The sequence below is a fragment of the Sciurus carolinensis genome, chromosome 2 (genome assembly GCF_902686445.1).
Source record: "Sciurus carolinensis chromosome 2, mSciCar1.2, whole genome shotgun sequence".
In the NCBI taxonomy this organism is placed as follows: domain Eukaryota; kingdom Metazoa; phylum Chordata; class Mammalia; order Rodentia; family Sciuridae; genus Sciurus; species Sciurus carolinensis.
This window is the reverse complement of record NC_062214.1, coordinates 1,747,514-1,765,065: the sequence shown is the minus strand read 5'-3', so window position 1 is coordinate 1,765,065 and position 17,552 is coordinate 1,747,514. Positions and strand designations below refer to the sequence as shown.

Sequence of the window (17,552 nt, the reverse complement as noted above, 5' to 3'; positions counted from 1 at the left end):
ACACGCTCCCAATGCCTAAGGACATGTGGGCACGTGGCCCTCACCACAGCCTCCTGTGACTGCACCACATGACCCGAATACACGAGAGAAGAGAGCTCAATGGGAGGCACAGTGCCCAGAGGCGCCAGGCAGGGAAAGGGTGCCTATTCCTCACTGCCCTCCTGGGTAGAGAGCAGAAAGCAGCAGCGAACAGAAGCAGACACAGAGGGGACGGGCAGACCCTCCTGTGCACGCAGGTTTTTGTGAAGCTCTAACAATGCTACATCCAGGAGACACGAGCTAACCCAGACGCGGCCGCGGGCCGGCCAGGAGGCGGCAATCCAAGCAACCCAGGAGCACGACACACCGACCTGCAGGGCTCCCTACAAAGACAACTGCAGCCACGTTAGCTTCTCGAGGGCTCAGCAATTCCGGAGCTCCTGTGTCTGCAGACTGGGACCAAACGGTCAAGTACATCTGCTGCAGACACAGGCAGGCAAGGCTCCCACGCAGGACCCCATCAGTAGGACAAAGCAGACAGAAACAAGCACAGAGGACAGTGTGCCGTGGCCGTGCTCCCCAGAGCCAGGGCCCGCTGCTCACCATCACCTCCAGCAGCACTCCCCCGATCAACCCACCCTGCAGCCTGAGCGTTCTGTGGCTCTGGGAAGGAAGCAGATCCTGGAAAACCATGGGTCTCATCCAAAGGACACAGGAACCAGCCCAAAGGAGTGCACCAGGACCAAAGCCAGGCCATCTGAGTCACAAAACAAGTCACAGGAACAGACTACCACCTACAAGACACGGCCAACGTCCATCCTGATCCGAGGACCTTGAAGAACACAGGGCGGGCAATGTGTGGGGCAAGAAACAGCTCTCCTACTGACTGCAACCAACCAATGCCCAGCAGGACAAGCAGCATCCCGCAAAGAGCCAGCAGCAAGGCAGTGTCCAGAGATGCCGTGAGGAGAGAGGGAACCAGCAGGTGCAAGTAGACCATAAGGCAGAGGAAAACCCAACCTTCCAGCAGAGTAACCCCATGCCCTGCAACCAGCCTCCAACTGCCAGCAGCAGTGGGCCACAGGAAGCACCTCGCACATGTGGCCATGGTGTTACGGTGTGGTCAGAGCCTGGGGCAGACACCAGGACATCGAGTCCACTCAGGGCACTTCACGATAGCATGCCCTTCATGGTGCCCTGGTGGCAGAAGACCAGGGAGGCCAAGAGCGGCCAGACAGGATCCAAGACAGGAAGGGACATCTGGGGAGACTGCTGAAAATCCAGCAGGAGGACACTTTGCAGAGGCACATCTGAGGAGGGGCAAGTGCCCGACACACACAGGGACTTCTTTTCTGTTAAGGATTTCCTATGTGTGTATTTCTCAGTTGTAGGTGGACGCAATGCCTTTACTTTATTTGTATGTGGTGCTGAGGATCAAACCCAGGGCCTCACCTGTGCTAGGTGAATGCTCTACCACTGAGCCTCAGCCCAGCCCCACACAGAACTCTTACAACAACTGTGAGAAAACAGCCCAATCAAAACACAGGCAGGACCCCCAAACAGACTCCTACCCAAGAGATGCAGAGTCGGCGATCAGGATGAGGGCACAGACTGCCCACAGGCAAGGACGTCTGTGGCCAACGTCTCAGGCCAACCTCAGGATGCCGCCACCAGCCACACGCACAATGTGAGCTGCAGTGCACTAAGCAGAAGGCAACGTCCCGGAACTCCGAGATTAAAGTGATACAAGTCTGTCGCCTTTTAAGGGTGAGAGTCTATTTGTTATCTTAACTCAGGAAACAAAGGGAGCACTGGGTGTCTATCCAGCCCTTCCTGCAACAGGAGCTGCACGCATGCCCGGGTAGCCCAACGGCAGAGGAGGGGAAGGCTTCCTCACAAAACTGCTCCAGCGACAAATAAATACCAAGTGACAAGCTGGCAGGTCCAAGGCCCTGAGTTCAAGTCCTAGCACCAAAATAAATAAGTACCGTGACAAAGTCAAACCACTACTGTTTGTGCCACTCAACCAATTAGTGGCTCTGGGTGCAGAGTGTCAGGGGCGTGTGCAGAGCAGACCCTCTGCCTCCTGGAGAAGGGGCACATGGAACCTCGGCTTCCTCAGTGGAGCCCAGCCAGATGGGCCTCCAGTCCAGCTGCGACACGCAGGAAGCTCAAGGACAGAGGCAGCTGCTGAGCCGAAACACCACAGTCACTAATCAGAAACTAAAAAAGAACAGAAACCCTAGAACTGAAAAATACATTCACAAATGTAGACTTCCCGGGAGCCCAATGGCCAACTGGAGACGGCAGGACTCTGTCTGGTTGAGAACCTGAAGACAGCAGCAGAAGTTATCCAGGTTGAAGAACAGAAAAAACACAGAAGTTGGATACAAGTTTAAACACCTGTGGGCAATACCAACAGGTCCAACATGTGTGCAACGGGAGTCCAAGCAGAAGAAAGACAGAAATCGAGAAAACACTCGAAGGAACAGTGACCAAAATGTTTCCAACACAATGGAAAACACTGGCCTACAAATCTAAGCTCAGAGAACCTGAAGTGAACTGAATACCCAAAGAACCACACTTAAACAGAAAACATACTTCTAAAAAACAAAGTTCAAAGTCTCAAAGCAGAGACGTGTTATGTACAGGGAATGAGAATAAAAGTCATAGCAGGACCCCAGAAGACAGCACAATGACTTTCTTAAAATTCTGCAGGAGAAAAACGACTGGTCCACAACTTCACAGCCAGTGAGAACATCCCCCAGCGGTGAGGGTGAGACAGCCATTGTCAATGAACAGGAGTGTCTGTCAGAAATGCGATGACAACCACTTTCAAGTCGACAGAAGTGGGGCCTGCCCTGTGGTCACCAGCAGACCTGCCTGCAGGGAGCCCTGTGGTCACCAGCAGACCTGCCTGCAGGGAGCCCTGTGGGCCAGGCTGCCCTTGCAGCCACAGGGATGTGGCAGTATAAAATTCTACTGCAGCCCTTCCTTTTCCCTCCCCAATTTTAAAATCAGTCCATCACAGACTGTGACCCTGAGCTCCTCCTACCAGAGCAAGGGGCAACACTGCATTAGGGATGGAAGCTGGCGGAAGCCTTCTAGGTGCACTTGCCAGCCAGGTTCTTCCCTCTGGAACAAGCCAAGTTTGTGTTGTGGCCTTGGAATAGGGGAAGGAACCGTGATCCCAGAGGCTCACATGGGCCCCAGCAAGCACCGCAGCAAACCAGTAACTCCAGGCACGCACCAAGGCAGGAAACCCACTCTTGAGCTCAGTAGAGAAGTAGTGAGGCCCTAAGCAACGTTATGAGACCCTGTCTCTAAATAAAATATAAAAAATTAAAAAGGGCTGGGATGTGACTCAGTGGTAAAAGTGCCCCTGAGTTCAATCCCTGGTACTGGGGCAGGGGGAGGGGGAAAGCCAACCATGAGAGAGGCATTAATGGGGATCCATTTTCTTCTGGACGAATTTTTAAAGCATGAATTGGATCAGCTTTGCCTGACACCCTAAATATATGTGACCAGAGATAATGTACACACCAAAAAGCTTAGGGGAGCACTTTACCAAGCTGGTGTTCTCCAAACTAAAGTGATCTGTGTGGTAATCTCCTTCAGATTTATACAGAAAAAGCAAATTTAATCAGTCATTTATTTATGTCATTTAATGTTTTGTAACTGAATAAAGGTAACCTGTTATCAGTAAGCTCTATAAAATTTTGTGTTAAGTTTTTACACTGAAATTGGAATCTAAATGTATTTTTGGAAAGTAATAAGGAGAGCCTAATTTGTTCAAAAGTTGACATTGTAAAACATGAAAAAACACCTTGTCACTTTTTCCACAAAAAGAAAGTTAGGAGCTTTCTTCATTTTTGTTTGATTCATGTTTCAGATGTAATGCTGTATTGGATTATTTGTCCAGAGCCCCTCCTTACCTGAGATAAGGCTCTGCCTCTCACCCTACTCCATGTTAGGATGACTCCAAAGTAGGCCAGACTTAAGCTCATTTAAAGTTGTGTTCAAAGGACAGATTTTGTAAAGATTACTGTCACCTCAAAATAAACATAATATATAACTAAGTAAAGGGTTAGGATCATAAAAGTCATGTTACTTGGTTCATAGCTATTACACAAACTGAATGTTTTTTTCTCTCGTTAATTTCGTTTTGTGGTTTTTTGTTTTTTTTTTCCTGTAAAAATGTGTGACTTTGCCTGCTAATGTTTTGCAGAACCACCACTTGAGACAGTAAGCCATCACCTAGAGGGCAGGTAGGACATAAAGCTGACTTCCAGTACTGATACTGACTCCCACTTTAAGACTGGTGAAACTGGCCTGCTGGATGTTCAAAACCACAACTTGGAGACCAAAGTCAAAGAAGTAAAAGGGCGAAGGGGGAAACAGTCAATGTTTTGGACCTTGTCCTCATAGGTCAAACCCAGGGAACAACAGGACCCTCTAAGGGTCCTGCAACTCCAGGAAGTCAGTTGACCTCCTGATCAGGGGATCCAGAGACCCAAGAGACAGGAGGCCAACCAGGGCACATTGTGCAAAAAAGGAGGGTCACTGGAGAGGGAAATGTCCCTGGTGCTTCCAAGGGAGCTATGTGTGGTCACCAAGACCCTGACCGATCCCAGTAGATGCACAGTTGGTAAAAGAAGAGCCAAGAGGCTTCTCACAAGTTCCCAAGAGTGACCCCTGACAAATCTCAGTTGACATGAACAGTGGACAGGAAAGAGGTCAATTCCGACCACCTTGGTCTTAGACACTTGGCAGGAGAGTGTGACCAAAACACAGCCACACATGGACATTTAAAAGATAAGATGATGGTTCTTTTGCTTGAGTTATATGTTTGTGTCAGTCCTCCTGGAAGTCATAAAACTGGGAGGCTATAATATGGGAGTTAATGATCAGTATCAGAAAAACCTCTGTCAGAATCACAAGTTTGCGGGGCTGGAGTTGTGGCTCGGTGGCTTGCCTGGCATGTGTGAGGTACTGGGTCCAGTACTTAACACCACGTAGAAATAAATAAAATAGAAGATTCATTGACAACTTAAAAAAATAAAAATAAAAAAAAAAAATCACAAGATTGTTCTGAGTCGATCTGAGACTTATCTGTGTTTTTGGTTCTGTTTTGTTTTGTTTGCATGGTAATTATGAACTGATGCTCAGGCTCATCTGGAGGAGTTTGCAGTTCATCGCTTCCAGCCTGGCGACTTGATTCTAATCAAGACCTGAAAAGAAGACAAGCTTCAACAGAACTGTAAGGACCTTACCAAGCCACAGGACAGTTATCTGATCTGCTGAAAAGGGGAGAACCCATTACCAAGGGTGGTTTCCACCAAGACAAGTCAGCATGACCAGGCTAAATGGCGAGGCCAAGGGTGCAAGGAGAACGAAAGCAAGAGGTACAGGAAGGAAAAGGGACGTGTGAGAACAGGAACTCAGTCGGCCCAACAAAGCACACAGCACTGAGCCGTACCCAGGACGTACCGCTGGACTGCAGACCTTCAACCACAGCCCTTCCCTTTGCCCACCCAATTTTAAAATCAGCCAACAGTACAGACTGTAAACCGGAGCTCCTCCAAGTTGAGCAAGGGGCAGTGCTGGTCAGAGATAAAGCGGGCGGATGGCCACCCAGGTGTGCTTGCCAGCCAGGTTCTGAAGCACGGCCCTGGGCAGAATAAAGTCACTGTGCCCACCCACTTCCCAGCATGGCTGTGACTCCTGGCGGCACCTCAGTACTTCCTACAGCAGCAAGGAACCAGGGGCACCACAGGAGGCAAGCAAACAGGTAAATAAGAGATTTTCTCTTCTTTTTTTCCTGAAACTTACTTTTAAAAGAAATTAACAGATTAAATAAAAAATAATAATGCATTAAAACTCGGTGTGTAACAAACAAGAAACAGAACCCGAGCACAGGGACGCAGGCGAGAGCTCGCTCCCCAGCCTGCGTGGCCCTGCTCTGCACCGAGGCGGCCACCTGCAGCCCACTGCTCAGTGCGAGGCCCCCAGAGTCCCTCCCCAGCCGCATCACAGCAAACCACGGAGATCTCTCTACGTGCGGCGCTGAGTCCACGTACCCACAAGTAAGGTGGTCTGAATGTCAGTTTTAAATGCAAAACAGACTGCAAGGAAGGTGGGTGACAGGTGAACCTAAGGGTGGTTCTGGGGCGTGTCTGCTGAGGAAGGGGCTCTGAGACCCCCGGGCCCTTCCAGACCCCACCCCCGAGCTGCTGCTGTACCTCTGCTCCAGATCCCGGCCCGGCACAGTCCACCTTCCTCTTTTTCCTGGGCCCGATGGCGGCCAGCGCCGTGAGGTTGGCGTCCCGCTGGCGCATCTGTGCCAGCTCCTGCTGCTGCATCTTTGTGTCGGAAAGCAAACACATTTGCTTTCTGTACATTTTTACTTAAAGGCAAAAGCAAATATGCAGATACCAAAGGGCTCTCTGAGATTTTCTAGATTATAACTTCTTTAGTATTTTGGATTTTTAAACAGTGAGCATATTCTGTAACTAGAAAAATAAGTAGTTTTTAAAAGCAATATATGCTCAACTTAAAACACCCAGAGGATAAGAACAAGTTTAAGTACAGAGAATAATCCACCACAAGAAGTCACTGTTAAACCTAAAAGCAGGATACAAGCTGTCTGCACAGGAAAATACCTTTGACTTGGTATTTCTTAAACTTTGCAACATTTTAAACAGGTACATAAATGCCCATGTTCAGAAATCCCAAGCTACCTTTTCTGTCAGAGTCTAAGGTGAGTACGAATTTCAAGTGTGCAAAAAGCTCACCTCTTTTGCCTTCTGCTTCAGTCTTAATTGTTCTGGATCTTCTTGTCTGGATCGAGACTATTTTTGAAAGTAGAAAAGGAAAACCAAGTTATGACCTAAATGTGTTTCCTAACAAATATGTTAACCTTATTCATTTTCTAACATTTTCCAGGTTATAAGTTTTTACATGCTCATAGCCAAAGGTTGAAAATCCGGCTGCACAGCATAGGGAAAATCCATTACTCTTAAGAAAAACCACTGCTGTTCCGATGCCATGGGGTCTCGAGTATGATCTTTGACTAATGCTACCAGCTGGCACAGGACTCTGGCTCATCGTGGCGTGAGGCGGGCGAGGCAGAACAGTCCTGCAGGCTCCAGTGCCTCTGGGGAAGGGCTGGGTGCCGGCACCAAGCTCAAGCCCCTGCTGCCTCCCAGCAAGCCCAGCTGGCAGTGTGGCCTCAGTGACTCTGGGCTCTGAAGGCCAGGTGGGCCTGAGCTGCGGTCTGGTGTGCAGGAGGCTGGCTCCACGTACATGCAGCCTGAGGTGGACTGGACCTGGTGGACCAGGAAGCCTCAGGAATCTGAGGGCGCAGAGTGCTCAGAGCTAACAGGTCCCACTCTGTGCTCCACTTACAGGTGCACGGTCACCTTTCCTCAAGGCCAGCCCCCAACACTGCTTGGTCACTCAGCACCCAGTGTATGTGCAAGTCGTCGGGGAGGCCGGGCTCCCCAAGGGACTGGAGAGCACAGCAGCACTTGCCTTTGCCGCCCGCATCAGGATCTCCCTCTCCTGCTCATCCTTCCTCTGCTTTTCAATCTGATCGAGCTGTTCAAAAAACTTGAGCTGAGCCCGCACATCACTCGCCTGCTCGTATCTGTCATCATCCTGCAAAAAGCAGAACACTGCTGTCATGGATCTGGACCCAGCAGGCCGGACGTCCATGCACAATCCCTCCCCTGGTCTGTTCCCATGCTGCAGTGGACACGGCCTCCTCTCATCTCCCTGGATGACTCCACCTGCCCACCATCAGGGTAAAGTCTCATGCTGCTTATTTTGGGGCCTCTTGGGATAGTTTGTTTTATACACTGATTGATATCATCTGACTTTGTTTTAGGCATTTTAAATTTTCTACAGTAACACGGAAACATTTTAAGATACAGTGGCTGAGAGTGCTGTTTCCAAACACTGTTCTGAGGGTGCTGACCCTGGCTGGCCAGGGAGTGTGCAGCGCCTGCCTCACCCAGCTGCTGGCCACTTGTGTGACTGCTAAAGGGAGGCATATTCTGCCTTGAACACTTGCTTATGAAGATACAACTGCAGCCTTCTGACACCTGCAGGCTCAGCTCAAGGCCAAGGAGAAGGGCCTGGCACCTGCAGGTTCTGGGAGCTGGGACTGAGGAAGGGCAAAGACCCCATGATTTCAAAGCTGCGGGTCCACCTTCCACAGGACCTTCCCGTCAGAGCATCCTCCCACAGCTCCCTGGCCTTCTGTCCGAGCCCAGGTCTACAAAGCACCTGAGAACCCCAAGTGGCTAAGGAAATAAATGCAAAGGTACACAGGACACTGGGGACACCGCCACCCTCTGCCTGGCGTGGACAGACAGCTTCCAGACAGCCTGGATGGTCAGGGGTCGACAATAGAAAGACATTCTCCTCAGGAAAACGGCCCCATTACCTTATAGGAGAAGTTTTTTTGCTGAGCCGTTTCAGATATTTTTTCTACAAGATTCTGTAGCCTTTGCTGTGTGGCATGGGATACATAACTTACTACGTCTGGATGTAATTCCGTTATGCCGTGCTTTTTACCTACAGAGCAGGCAAAAAAAAAAGAAAGCATTTAAAAATCACTTGCACATCTTCCTGTGTTCGCTACTCCACTGGCTCTTCTCTTATCCTCCGATACTGCTCTGTGCACTCAGGGGCAGCCCAGGTAGACAGCGTGTGGAGGACGGTCATCTACCTGAGAACCGTTGCCATCGGCCACAGGGAGGTCACGGCCCAGGCAAACCTCAGGCCCAGGCTGAGGTGTGCTCACCTGCACCCATACCCCACCAAGCAGCTGCACAGAGCAGGGCGCCGAGTCCCCGTCAAAGGCAGAGTGCAACAAACCCACAGGTGGACTCTAGGGGCACTCACCTATTTCCAATATCCTTCTCTGTAACGGCGCAGGGAGGAGGAAGGTGTCGTCCTTACAGGACCGCGTCAGTGTGCCCACCAACTCAGAGTTTGTGGCCAGTATCCTTGCACTTTCTTCCGACAGGTTTACTCCAGCCATTGATGCAACATCATTAATGTCATCGTCGTCCCTGGGAAAAGGGGGAAGGGTCACTCCCGTTCCACAGGAAGTCGACAGGAGGAGCACTGAGGTGACTCTGACTTGGCAGCAGCAGGCAGGGGGACAAGGAGCTGCTGGCTGGATCCCGTCTTCTCAAGGAGGAGCCTTTCCCTTACTCAGAGAAGCACAGGGCTAGAGCTGAGCTTGAGGCTGCACTGGCCGTGCAGGAGGCTGACCACAGTCCACGTCACGTCACATCCAGAGACGGCAAAAACCAATTGCTTTGAGGGTTCTGTACCATGTGAAATCTTCCTTTTTTTAAAAAAACTTACCAACATTAATTTTTTTAAAAAACAAGCACAGGCTCTCAGAAGAAGCAGAAGAGATCAAACACTCCCATGTTGAGAGAGCTGCCCACCTGACGTCCCACTACCTGGACACCTGCAGCCACCAGCCCCTCAGACCCACCCACACACGACCACCATTCCAGAAGCGTTCAGCTTGATACCCATCTGGAAACGAGGAGTGGCGTGGTGCCTCCCCAGGTGACGGGCACCTGGCAGGGAGGCCCTCTGAAGCTGAATGCTGGCCCTAACCCTCCACCCCATCACACTCCACCCAGCGTCTGGTTTCTGCGCGGGTCCTGGTTCCATCTTGCCTGAGAGCAGCCCTCGGCTATTTCACAGCCCTGGACTTGGCCACCAAGAGAGGCATCCCAGCTAGCTGGTGCCCTGGGCCTGAGCCCTGCTCTGATGGGGCAGGTGGCCTCTGTTCAGCCCTTCTTCCCACACAGTCCTGAGTCAGCCTCTCTCTTAAGGAGCCCTCATCCCTTCGAGAGAGAACAGCTCTCAGAGGACAAGATCCGAGCAGCAGACATACACCCAGACACGTGCTAGGCCCTGCCGGGACCCACAGGCATGAGTCAATCCTGTGCCAAGGCCACTGGCTGTCTGCAGCGTGTCCCCTCTGCTGTACCTCCAGCCCCCTCCTGGAGAGCAAGACAACAAGGCACGCAGGAGAGTGGCTCACTGACTGTTCTGATCCTCGCAATACTGGTCATCCTCCCTTTCCCACCAGAGGACGAGCACCCCTGCTGGGCCAGTGTAGCTGCCTGACCTTGCATCCCTGATGGTTTGAGGGTTGAGGCACCTGGGAAGGGGCAGCGCCATACTGCTTGGTCACAGTGAAGGCCAGCTTATAGCTCTAGCGCACATCCCGAGAGAACCTCCGTGCCTCCAGGAGACGCTCAGACTGGCCCTCATCAGAGACCAAGGCAGTGAAGCCCCGTGAAGCTCTGTGAGCACCTGGTCTGGTGCTGTTCCGATGGTGGAAACCAGGAGCACCAGCCAAGGCAGGCTGAAAATGCCGTCTGCTGGCACCAGTGCCAGCCAGCCAGCGCTCAGGGCGGAAGCAAGCCTCCCAGCTATGCGCTTACAGACGTGCAGTCAGGATGAGGCGGAAGGGACATCCTCGCGGATATGGCTCCCATGGGAGCCCCGAGGGCTGGTGGAAGGCGCGGGGCTCTCTCCTCTGTGGTCTCCCAGGACGCTCAGGCTCATCCTTACCGAAACGAACCTCCCCCAGGCTCCTTGAGCTTGTTTTTCTGCGCGGCTGCTGCTTGTGCGGTGACGGCAGGAAGGGCTTTGGTTCCAGGTAACACGGCAGGCTTCACCACCGGGACTGCAGAGCAAGGACAGGAGCGCGAGGCCGTCAGCAGAGGCGCAGCCGACCTCAGTCTCCACAGGCTCCGGGGAGGGCCGCCGACATGCTCAGAGCTGCAGGCTGCGGTGGAGTCCAGCCATCCCCCTGGGTGCAGCAGTGCCCAGGCAGCAAGGCAGTGTGCGTCTGCCCAGAGGCCCAGGATCGCCCACACCAGGACTAGCCAGGCAACAAGGTGGGACCCAGTCTCAGAAGAGAGACTGACACAGGTCATCTTCAAAAGCAAACTGGTGGTGGCGAAGGCTACATGTCACAGATGCCACCACTTAAGTATGTATCTAAAATGGTGAGCCTGACGCCGCATTCCCCACAACAGCTGCACACTTAGGCTGGCCCCACTGAGGCTGGCCCTGCCCTCACCTGGCTGCAGCTGGTTCAGCTGGATCTGCTGGGGAGTGGTGAGCATGATCCGGTTGTGAGGCTGCCGCAGGGCGACCATGGGTGTCTGGGTCAAGGTCACCTGCGGGGGCCGGATCAGGGCTCCTGGCTTCGGGGGCTGCTGGATCACCTGGGGCAGAGCCAGCAGAGCACAAGGTGAGGACAGCGTGAGCACACTCCCAAGAACAGAGTCCCACCCCACCTGTGGAGAAGCTCTACAAAGACCCTGTGAGCCTCAGCCCAGCACTGCAGAAGCTGGCCCGGAGCCAGGCTAGCGGTCTGCACATGGCCTCCTCAGGACCACAGGCGGGGGGGAAGGAGCCAAGACACTGCCCAGGCTGTGTGGGGCAAGGCCAGACCTGCAGGGCAGCAGTGGGGCAGTCTGCTGAACTCAGCCAAGGGCCACTGCTGCCTGGTGGCTGCAAGTCAACGGTGTTCCTCTAAGTTTTCTATGAGATGAACAGCTTCTGTACTGGGCTGAGGCTGAGCTCCTCCCTGAACGTGGCTTTGCTGCTCTCAGCGCAGCCTCTTCCCTCTCACTACCCGACGGGCTATGCTTAGGCAAATCCCCATACTCCAGGCTCCGGCCAGCTCTACTGTCTGACCCTGTCACCTGCAGCTACACAGTAGGCTCCAGAGCTCGAAGTACTGACCACTTCCTGTACTGTGGACCCTACCCCAGAAAGCAGGGGTGCAGAGACACAAAGCTCAGGTCTATATGGCCTTGCTGCAAACCTTTGGGGCTGCGTGTTTGGCTAGATGACTCTGGTGTGTGCACACTGTGACATGAGGCAGTCACTGGGGATGATGGTTGGGGGCTGGGTTAAAGGCCCACACCTGAACCATTTTTGCAAGGAAATGTGCAGGTTCACACCAGACAGGCTGAGTCCCAAGCAGCTCCACTAAGGAGCCTGCCAAGCCCCAGGAAAGTACCTCCACTGAGCCCCTGCGTCACCACCACTTCAGACCTTGGTGTGACAGAAATGGACCAAATCCCGACCAGTCGGCTGCACAGACTGCAGCCCTTGCTGAACTTCCAAGAAGAAAGCTCACAATGCTGCTGGCACAAAGGAAGGTCAAAGGCCAGAACTCCCCAACAAAGGAGGACGGCCCACAAAGTTTCCCTTCAACGGAACTCGCCCTTTGGGCAAATCAGCCCCAATGACTCTGAGTAGGATGGTTCCATCCTTACAGATTATGACAGTAGAGGACACAGCAATCCCCACCCAAGGTGCCACAGGGGCAGAGGAAAGCCCTACTTCACAGGTGACCTTCAGCCCTGACCTGCCCACTTCCCTTTCTCCATCCCTTACCCTGTTCTCACTGCAGGAAGGCCCGCCAAATGCAAGCACCAAGCGGTGAGCAAGCCTCCTACAAGAACACAGCCTGCTACAAGGACGGGGAGCCTGCTCAGTGGCAGCACCATCCACCTGCTTCTGGAGTTGCAAAAACAACTGCCTTCCTACTTTGATGAGGCCTCTCTGCCTCAATGGAAGGACTTCAGGACGAAGCTCCCACAGAAGACATCCTTGCTCCAGTGGAAGAGTGCGACCTCAAGACGGAAGCTGGGGGCCAGCTCAACTCTGTAAAGGACAAGCCGTCCATCGGCAGCCCAGCTTTACCCTGAGCATCACCAGAGCACATCAGTGCCACCAGCCGGCCACCCTGTAAAGATGAGAGCTCATCCCATCTCCGGCCCCACATCCAATGCCAAGGTTCCTTAGGTTCAGGCCATTCCCAACCAAAGCACCCAACTAAAAGACACACACTAAACCCCACGTAAGGAGCCGGTGGGTGTGCCCGTGCCAATAAGCTCCTTTCCACTGACCGGGAAGCAGCACACAGAAGGCAGGGCCCCTGCTGCTGGCTTGTGTTTTGACTCCTGGAAAGAATACCCACGCTTCTTGCCAGGGGGTGCTTTCCCACTTGCCCAAGGAAAGGGCTGAGCTGTGGCTGCCTTAAGAAGCCAGCAGGAGCGCGGGTAGGCCCTGCGGAGGACCAGCAAGGCTGGCACCTTCATACCAGCGGTGCAGACTGTGCCTGCTTGCCAGGGCCCACCTGTGTGGGCTGCGTGAGGCTGATGACGGGGGGCTGCAGGGCACTGCTCACGGAGGCGGCCGTCTTGCCGGCCGTGCGCTGCACGGAGCCGCTCAGCACCACGGCTGTGAGCGCAGTGGTGGCCTGCGAGACGGGCGGCTGCTGCTGCTGGCTCTGCTGGATGAAGGCCGCGGAGTCGGGGGTCAGCTGTCTCAAGGCGGGTAAGCTCCTCTGGGGGGACAGATAACATGGGTCAGGGGGCAGCTCAAGGGACAGGGTCGCTTCTTAAACCCAGATACACCTTCCAGCTAAATAAGACAGGTGGTGGGCCCTGTGGGGGCCCATCACTGATCCCCCACCTCACCTCAAGCAGGGCTGTTCTTGCTAAGAACTGGCTAAAACTTATTTTTTAAAAAAACAGTAGTTTTGAAAAGCCTTAAAATGTGATGCCGGCAACAGTTATCAAAGACATTCTCTCCTATTTGGTGAAGCCTCCCCCTTTCTGGGAAGCAGGGAGCCTTCTCTCCACCCAGGGGCAGTAGGATGGTGAGGCCAGCTTCAGGCTCAGGGTCATGGAAAGCGCCTCAGATCAGAACTGACTTTCTGTCCCTGCTGCAGGTGCCAAGGCTTTAACTCACCTTCAGGAAAGGCACGAGGTAAGGTTGAGGTGAAGAATTGAGTTCTCGGTATAACCTGCTAGTGAAGTCTTCAGCTTCAATCTTCCCATCCTTAAAAATAAAACCCACATGGAGCCTGCACTGAAGGCAGCTGCTGGCACGCGCACCTTGCGCACATGGCTCTGCTCTGGCAGCAGCCAGGGAGTCAGCACAGGCTTCCACGTGCAGAGGGCAGGAGTCCACCCAGGACTCAGCCACGTCTCTGGCTAGCCAGGTTCGTGGCCACGTCTTGGCTCTTTCACAAGTTTCTTACTCGACAACTGTTTTCACTCAGTGTTTACCCCAAACCCACGGGATGCCAGGCGTTTTGTGGGGAGACAGATGAGCCTGAGACAACCTCATTATCACAGCCACTGCAGGGAGCACGGGGTGCCCGGCCGTGCAGATGGTGGCAGCCCAGGAAGGGTCAGGGGCCTGTCAGGAGAGACCAGCTATGTGCTTACTCCGCATGGCACCAGAGGAGCAGCATGAGGGCCCAGAAGAGAGATCGGGACAATTCTATTCCGGAAATTTCCAAGACAGTTTTGTATAAAGGCCAGGAAGTCCAGCCAGATGGGCAGGAACTAGATCTCATGCACATTTCTGCTATGCTAGTGTGTGGACCGAAGCCTGAGGGGTGGGCAGAGGGGTCGGCAAAGGCCTGGCAATGCTACTACATCTTCCCAGGGCTGGCAGAACCTGGACTACAGGTGGCAGTGAGCAGAGCAAAGGTGGGCTCTCAAGAGGACCTGTCAGGGTGGAAATCTGGGGCCTGACACTTGTAAGTCAAGGAGAAGAGGCAGTCACCAGAGTCCTCCTGACACAGGGTCTGGGGACAGATGTGATGACTAAGGGAGGTTTCTGGGGGACACTGGCTCTCCTGCCAGAGCAGAGGCACCAGCAGCCAGACGTGGCATGGGGGGTGAGCACTGGGACTGTCACAGGAGGAAGAGCCCCTCCTGCTGTGAGCCACTCCTACTCATGGTTACTCACTGCTGGTAGCAAGCCCACCCTAAGTGACCAGTCAGGGGAGGCAGCCAGCAGCACCCTGGGCTGCAAAGAGGTCACGTGAGAAAGAGTGGAAGGGGCTACTGGGGCCCTGGGAAGGGTACAGTGCTCTGGAGGCAGCTGCCAGAGACAGCTAAGGAGCGAAGAGCAGCCGCAGGTGGGGAAGGACAGCTAACACGGCTGCAGTGCTGCGGCTGGTGGACCGAGCCCCGCAACCTCTCTGGGGGAGAAAGGCTCGGCAGTCCAGCCACAGGCTCCCAGGCTGGGCCAACAAACTCCACCAGCAGAAAAAAAAAATGCAGGACTCCAAAAGTCCAGAGGCTCAACAACCAGTTTCCTCAAAAAGAAATCACAAGGAAAGAAACAAGAGCCGGAGAAAGGGGTGCTCAGGTTCCGAGCGTTAACTACACACTCGGCCTAGTGCTCATCCTGACTTTAACGGTTTGCTAAAATAAAACATCTGTGTTTACAGACAGCTGGGAGAGGGCACTGGCCACACACACAGCGAGAGGACTCCCGCATGTGCCATGTGTTCCCTGGGCAATCAAGGCATGCGAGCACGGGAGGCGGCAAGGGCAGGCACAGCTGCAGGGTGCTGCTCTCACTTGGTGAAGTGCTTGAAACTCTCCGTTTAAAAGCTGAACCAAGAGGGAAGGGAAGAGCGGCAGGCGGACCCCTGAGCAGTACGTCCAGGAGGTGCACGCTCCCTCCCGCTCTTCCTCCTGAGCTGTCACGCAGTCCTGCTCTGAGAAGGGCTCCGTCACGTACCTCTCCAAAAAACAGGAGAGGTCAGAGTGCTGGCCCTGCACATGGCATGCTGCAGGGCCCTGGGAACACCCAACAGTAGGCACAGCTGCCGCGTACTCCTCGCACCAGCATGAAGACTCACGCACAAGCTCCTTACCAGTAAGTTCTGCACTAGTTCTTTCACGTTCGCTGCTGTTTCTGTGGACTGTTTACCAGATGAAGCCAGTTTTATTAACGTAGACAGAAAGTTTTTACATTTCTTCACATTTTCCATGGTTTCCTGGATTCGAATAAAAAGATGTGTTAAAAAGTCATTGAAGATTTTCACCGTAGCCTCTGGTTAAACTAAAATGTGCACAGGCAGAACAGACACATCAATGTCGACTCTAAGCTGCTTTCAGGGCCTGCTGCTGAGCACAGCTCCACCCCGGGCACACGTCTGCCTCTCATGTGGCCCAGGAATCCCTTCCAGGAAGGCAACTGAGAAGCAACCAGAGCGTGACAAGATGAAGCCACTAGAACGTTCATCTTGCTGCTGCTCACCATCAAGAGGGACTGATGCCTGTCCCCACACAGGCACCAACTCTGAGGCAGCCACTATAATCCATGGGAAGTACTTAGCAAAGAAGCAGGAGGAAGCAGGTTCTAAGGCACCACGCCAGCTGCCTAGTCCAGGTGCAAATGCACGGACAGCAGGGCTGCTCTACAACCCACAGGGCCCCGGGGCCACATCGCCTTCTCCAACGTGACTGCAGGGGCTTTTGCCATTCCCCAGTCTGCACTGCCTGAAACCTCAAGTGCAAAGACCAGGGCCCTTTCCTGTCACCCCTCAGTGGCCCCTTCCCTCAAGCCCCCCCCCATGGAGGCAGAGAGGACAACAAAGCCCAGGCCCTCAAGCTTCTACAGCTGCAGGGCCTCTCTGTCCAGTGCTTCAGGTGGGCAGGAATGGGACATGGGAACTCTGCATACCAGCCAGCAATCTGGGACAGACCCAGGGCCATCTCAAAACCCAGTTTCTGGTTGGTGGGCTGTAGGTGGTGCCAGGAGAACGAAGGAGAAGCGATCTTACCGTGGCAGCTGTGGAGGTGCTAGCCGCCCCTGGGACCGTGCGCTGAGGTGCCCCTGCCTGCACAGCTGTGGCCGTCCCGAGTGAAGCTGCCTGTGCAGAGCCACCCAGGACCAGCTGAGGCTGCAAGAGTCCAAAGCAGGAGGTGAGCGCCTCCCACAGGTGAGTGCCTCCCACACCCAATGCCGGCTAAGAAAAGGTTTCCTGCAGGGGAGTCCCAGCAGCTGGGGTCATGTTGGCAAGACTCACACCTGCAGCCCCCGGCATGGGGAACTGCACCTCCCACCTGTATCTAGAACTGTCAGGGTGACGCCATCGCCAAGAGCCAGGAGGCACCAGGACAAGGCACACAGTGGCAGTGAGAGTCATCTCAGAGGACAAGGGGAACACTTCTCAACCACAGCCCACACACAGGGGAGCACTCCTCAACCACAGCCCGCACACAGTGCCGGCCACAGGAACACAAGGGGGGCACAGACCTGCTCCCCCCAACACTAGCCCAGCTCCTCCACTCTCCACGAGGGGGCACAGGAAACCGACACACTGCTGCTACTGCTGGGCAAGGGAAGCTCCCTCAGACAAAGGGACACATGCCAAGCAAACAGGAAGCCAGACTTCACAGGACAGCTCCAACCATGGGCCTCAAATCACTAAACTCCCAAGATTTCTATTTACATGAATGACCATGATGCAAATATTGACTGATTTTTTAATCAGTGCTTTTTCATTTTATAAATCTAGCTGTCAATATCTTATCCCTCCAACATTTGAAACACTGCTCTTTTCTGAAGGCAGAGGGCAGTGCAAGGCCAAGTCCTCAGCTGGCCGAGTCCTTGCTCCTCGGGAAGCTGCCAGATGCCAGGGTGGCCCAGGGCTACCCTGCAGCTGGAGTGCAGAACAGGGCAGGCGAGGC

At 53.8% G+C, this 17,552-nt stretch overlaps 1 protein-coding gene across 1 annotated transcript in view; it reads right to left on the bottom strand.

The window, feature by feature from the left end:
- Taf4 (TATA-box binding protein associated factor 4) overlaps positions 1-17,552 on the bottom strand; it is a 72,668-nt gene that overhangs the window by 5,987 nt on the left and 49,129 nt on the right. The window contains exons 4-14 of the mRNA XM_047538603.1: positions 16,643-16,762; positions 15,731-15,853; positions 13,801-13,890; positions 13,148-13,393; positions 11,108-11,255; positions 10,594-10,708; positions 8,890-9,059; positions 8,429-8,559; positions 7,513-7,638; positions 6,774-6,830; positions 6,222-6,341 (exon numbers count right to left, since the gene is read on the bottom strand). Coding sequence (XP_047394559.1) covers positions 6,222-6,341; positions 6,774-6,830; positions 7,513-7,638; positions 8,429-8,559; positions 8,890-9,059; positions 10,594-10,708; positions 11,108-11,255; positions 13,148-13,393; positions 13,801-13,890; positions 15,731-15,853; positions 16,643-16,762 — 1,446 coding nt within the window. The remainder of the gene's footprint in view (positions 1-6,221; positions 6,342-6,773; positions 6,831-7,512; positions 7,639-8,428; positions 8,560-8,889; positions 9,060-10,593; positions 10,709-11,107; positions 11,256-13,147; positions 13,394-13,800; positions 13,891-15,730; positions 15,854-16,642; positions 16,763-17,552) is intronic.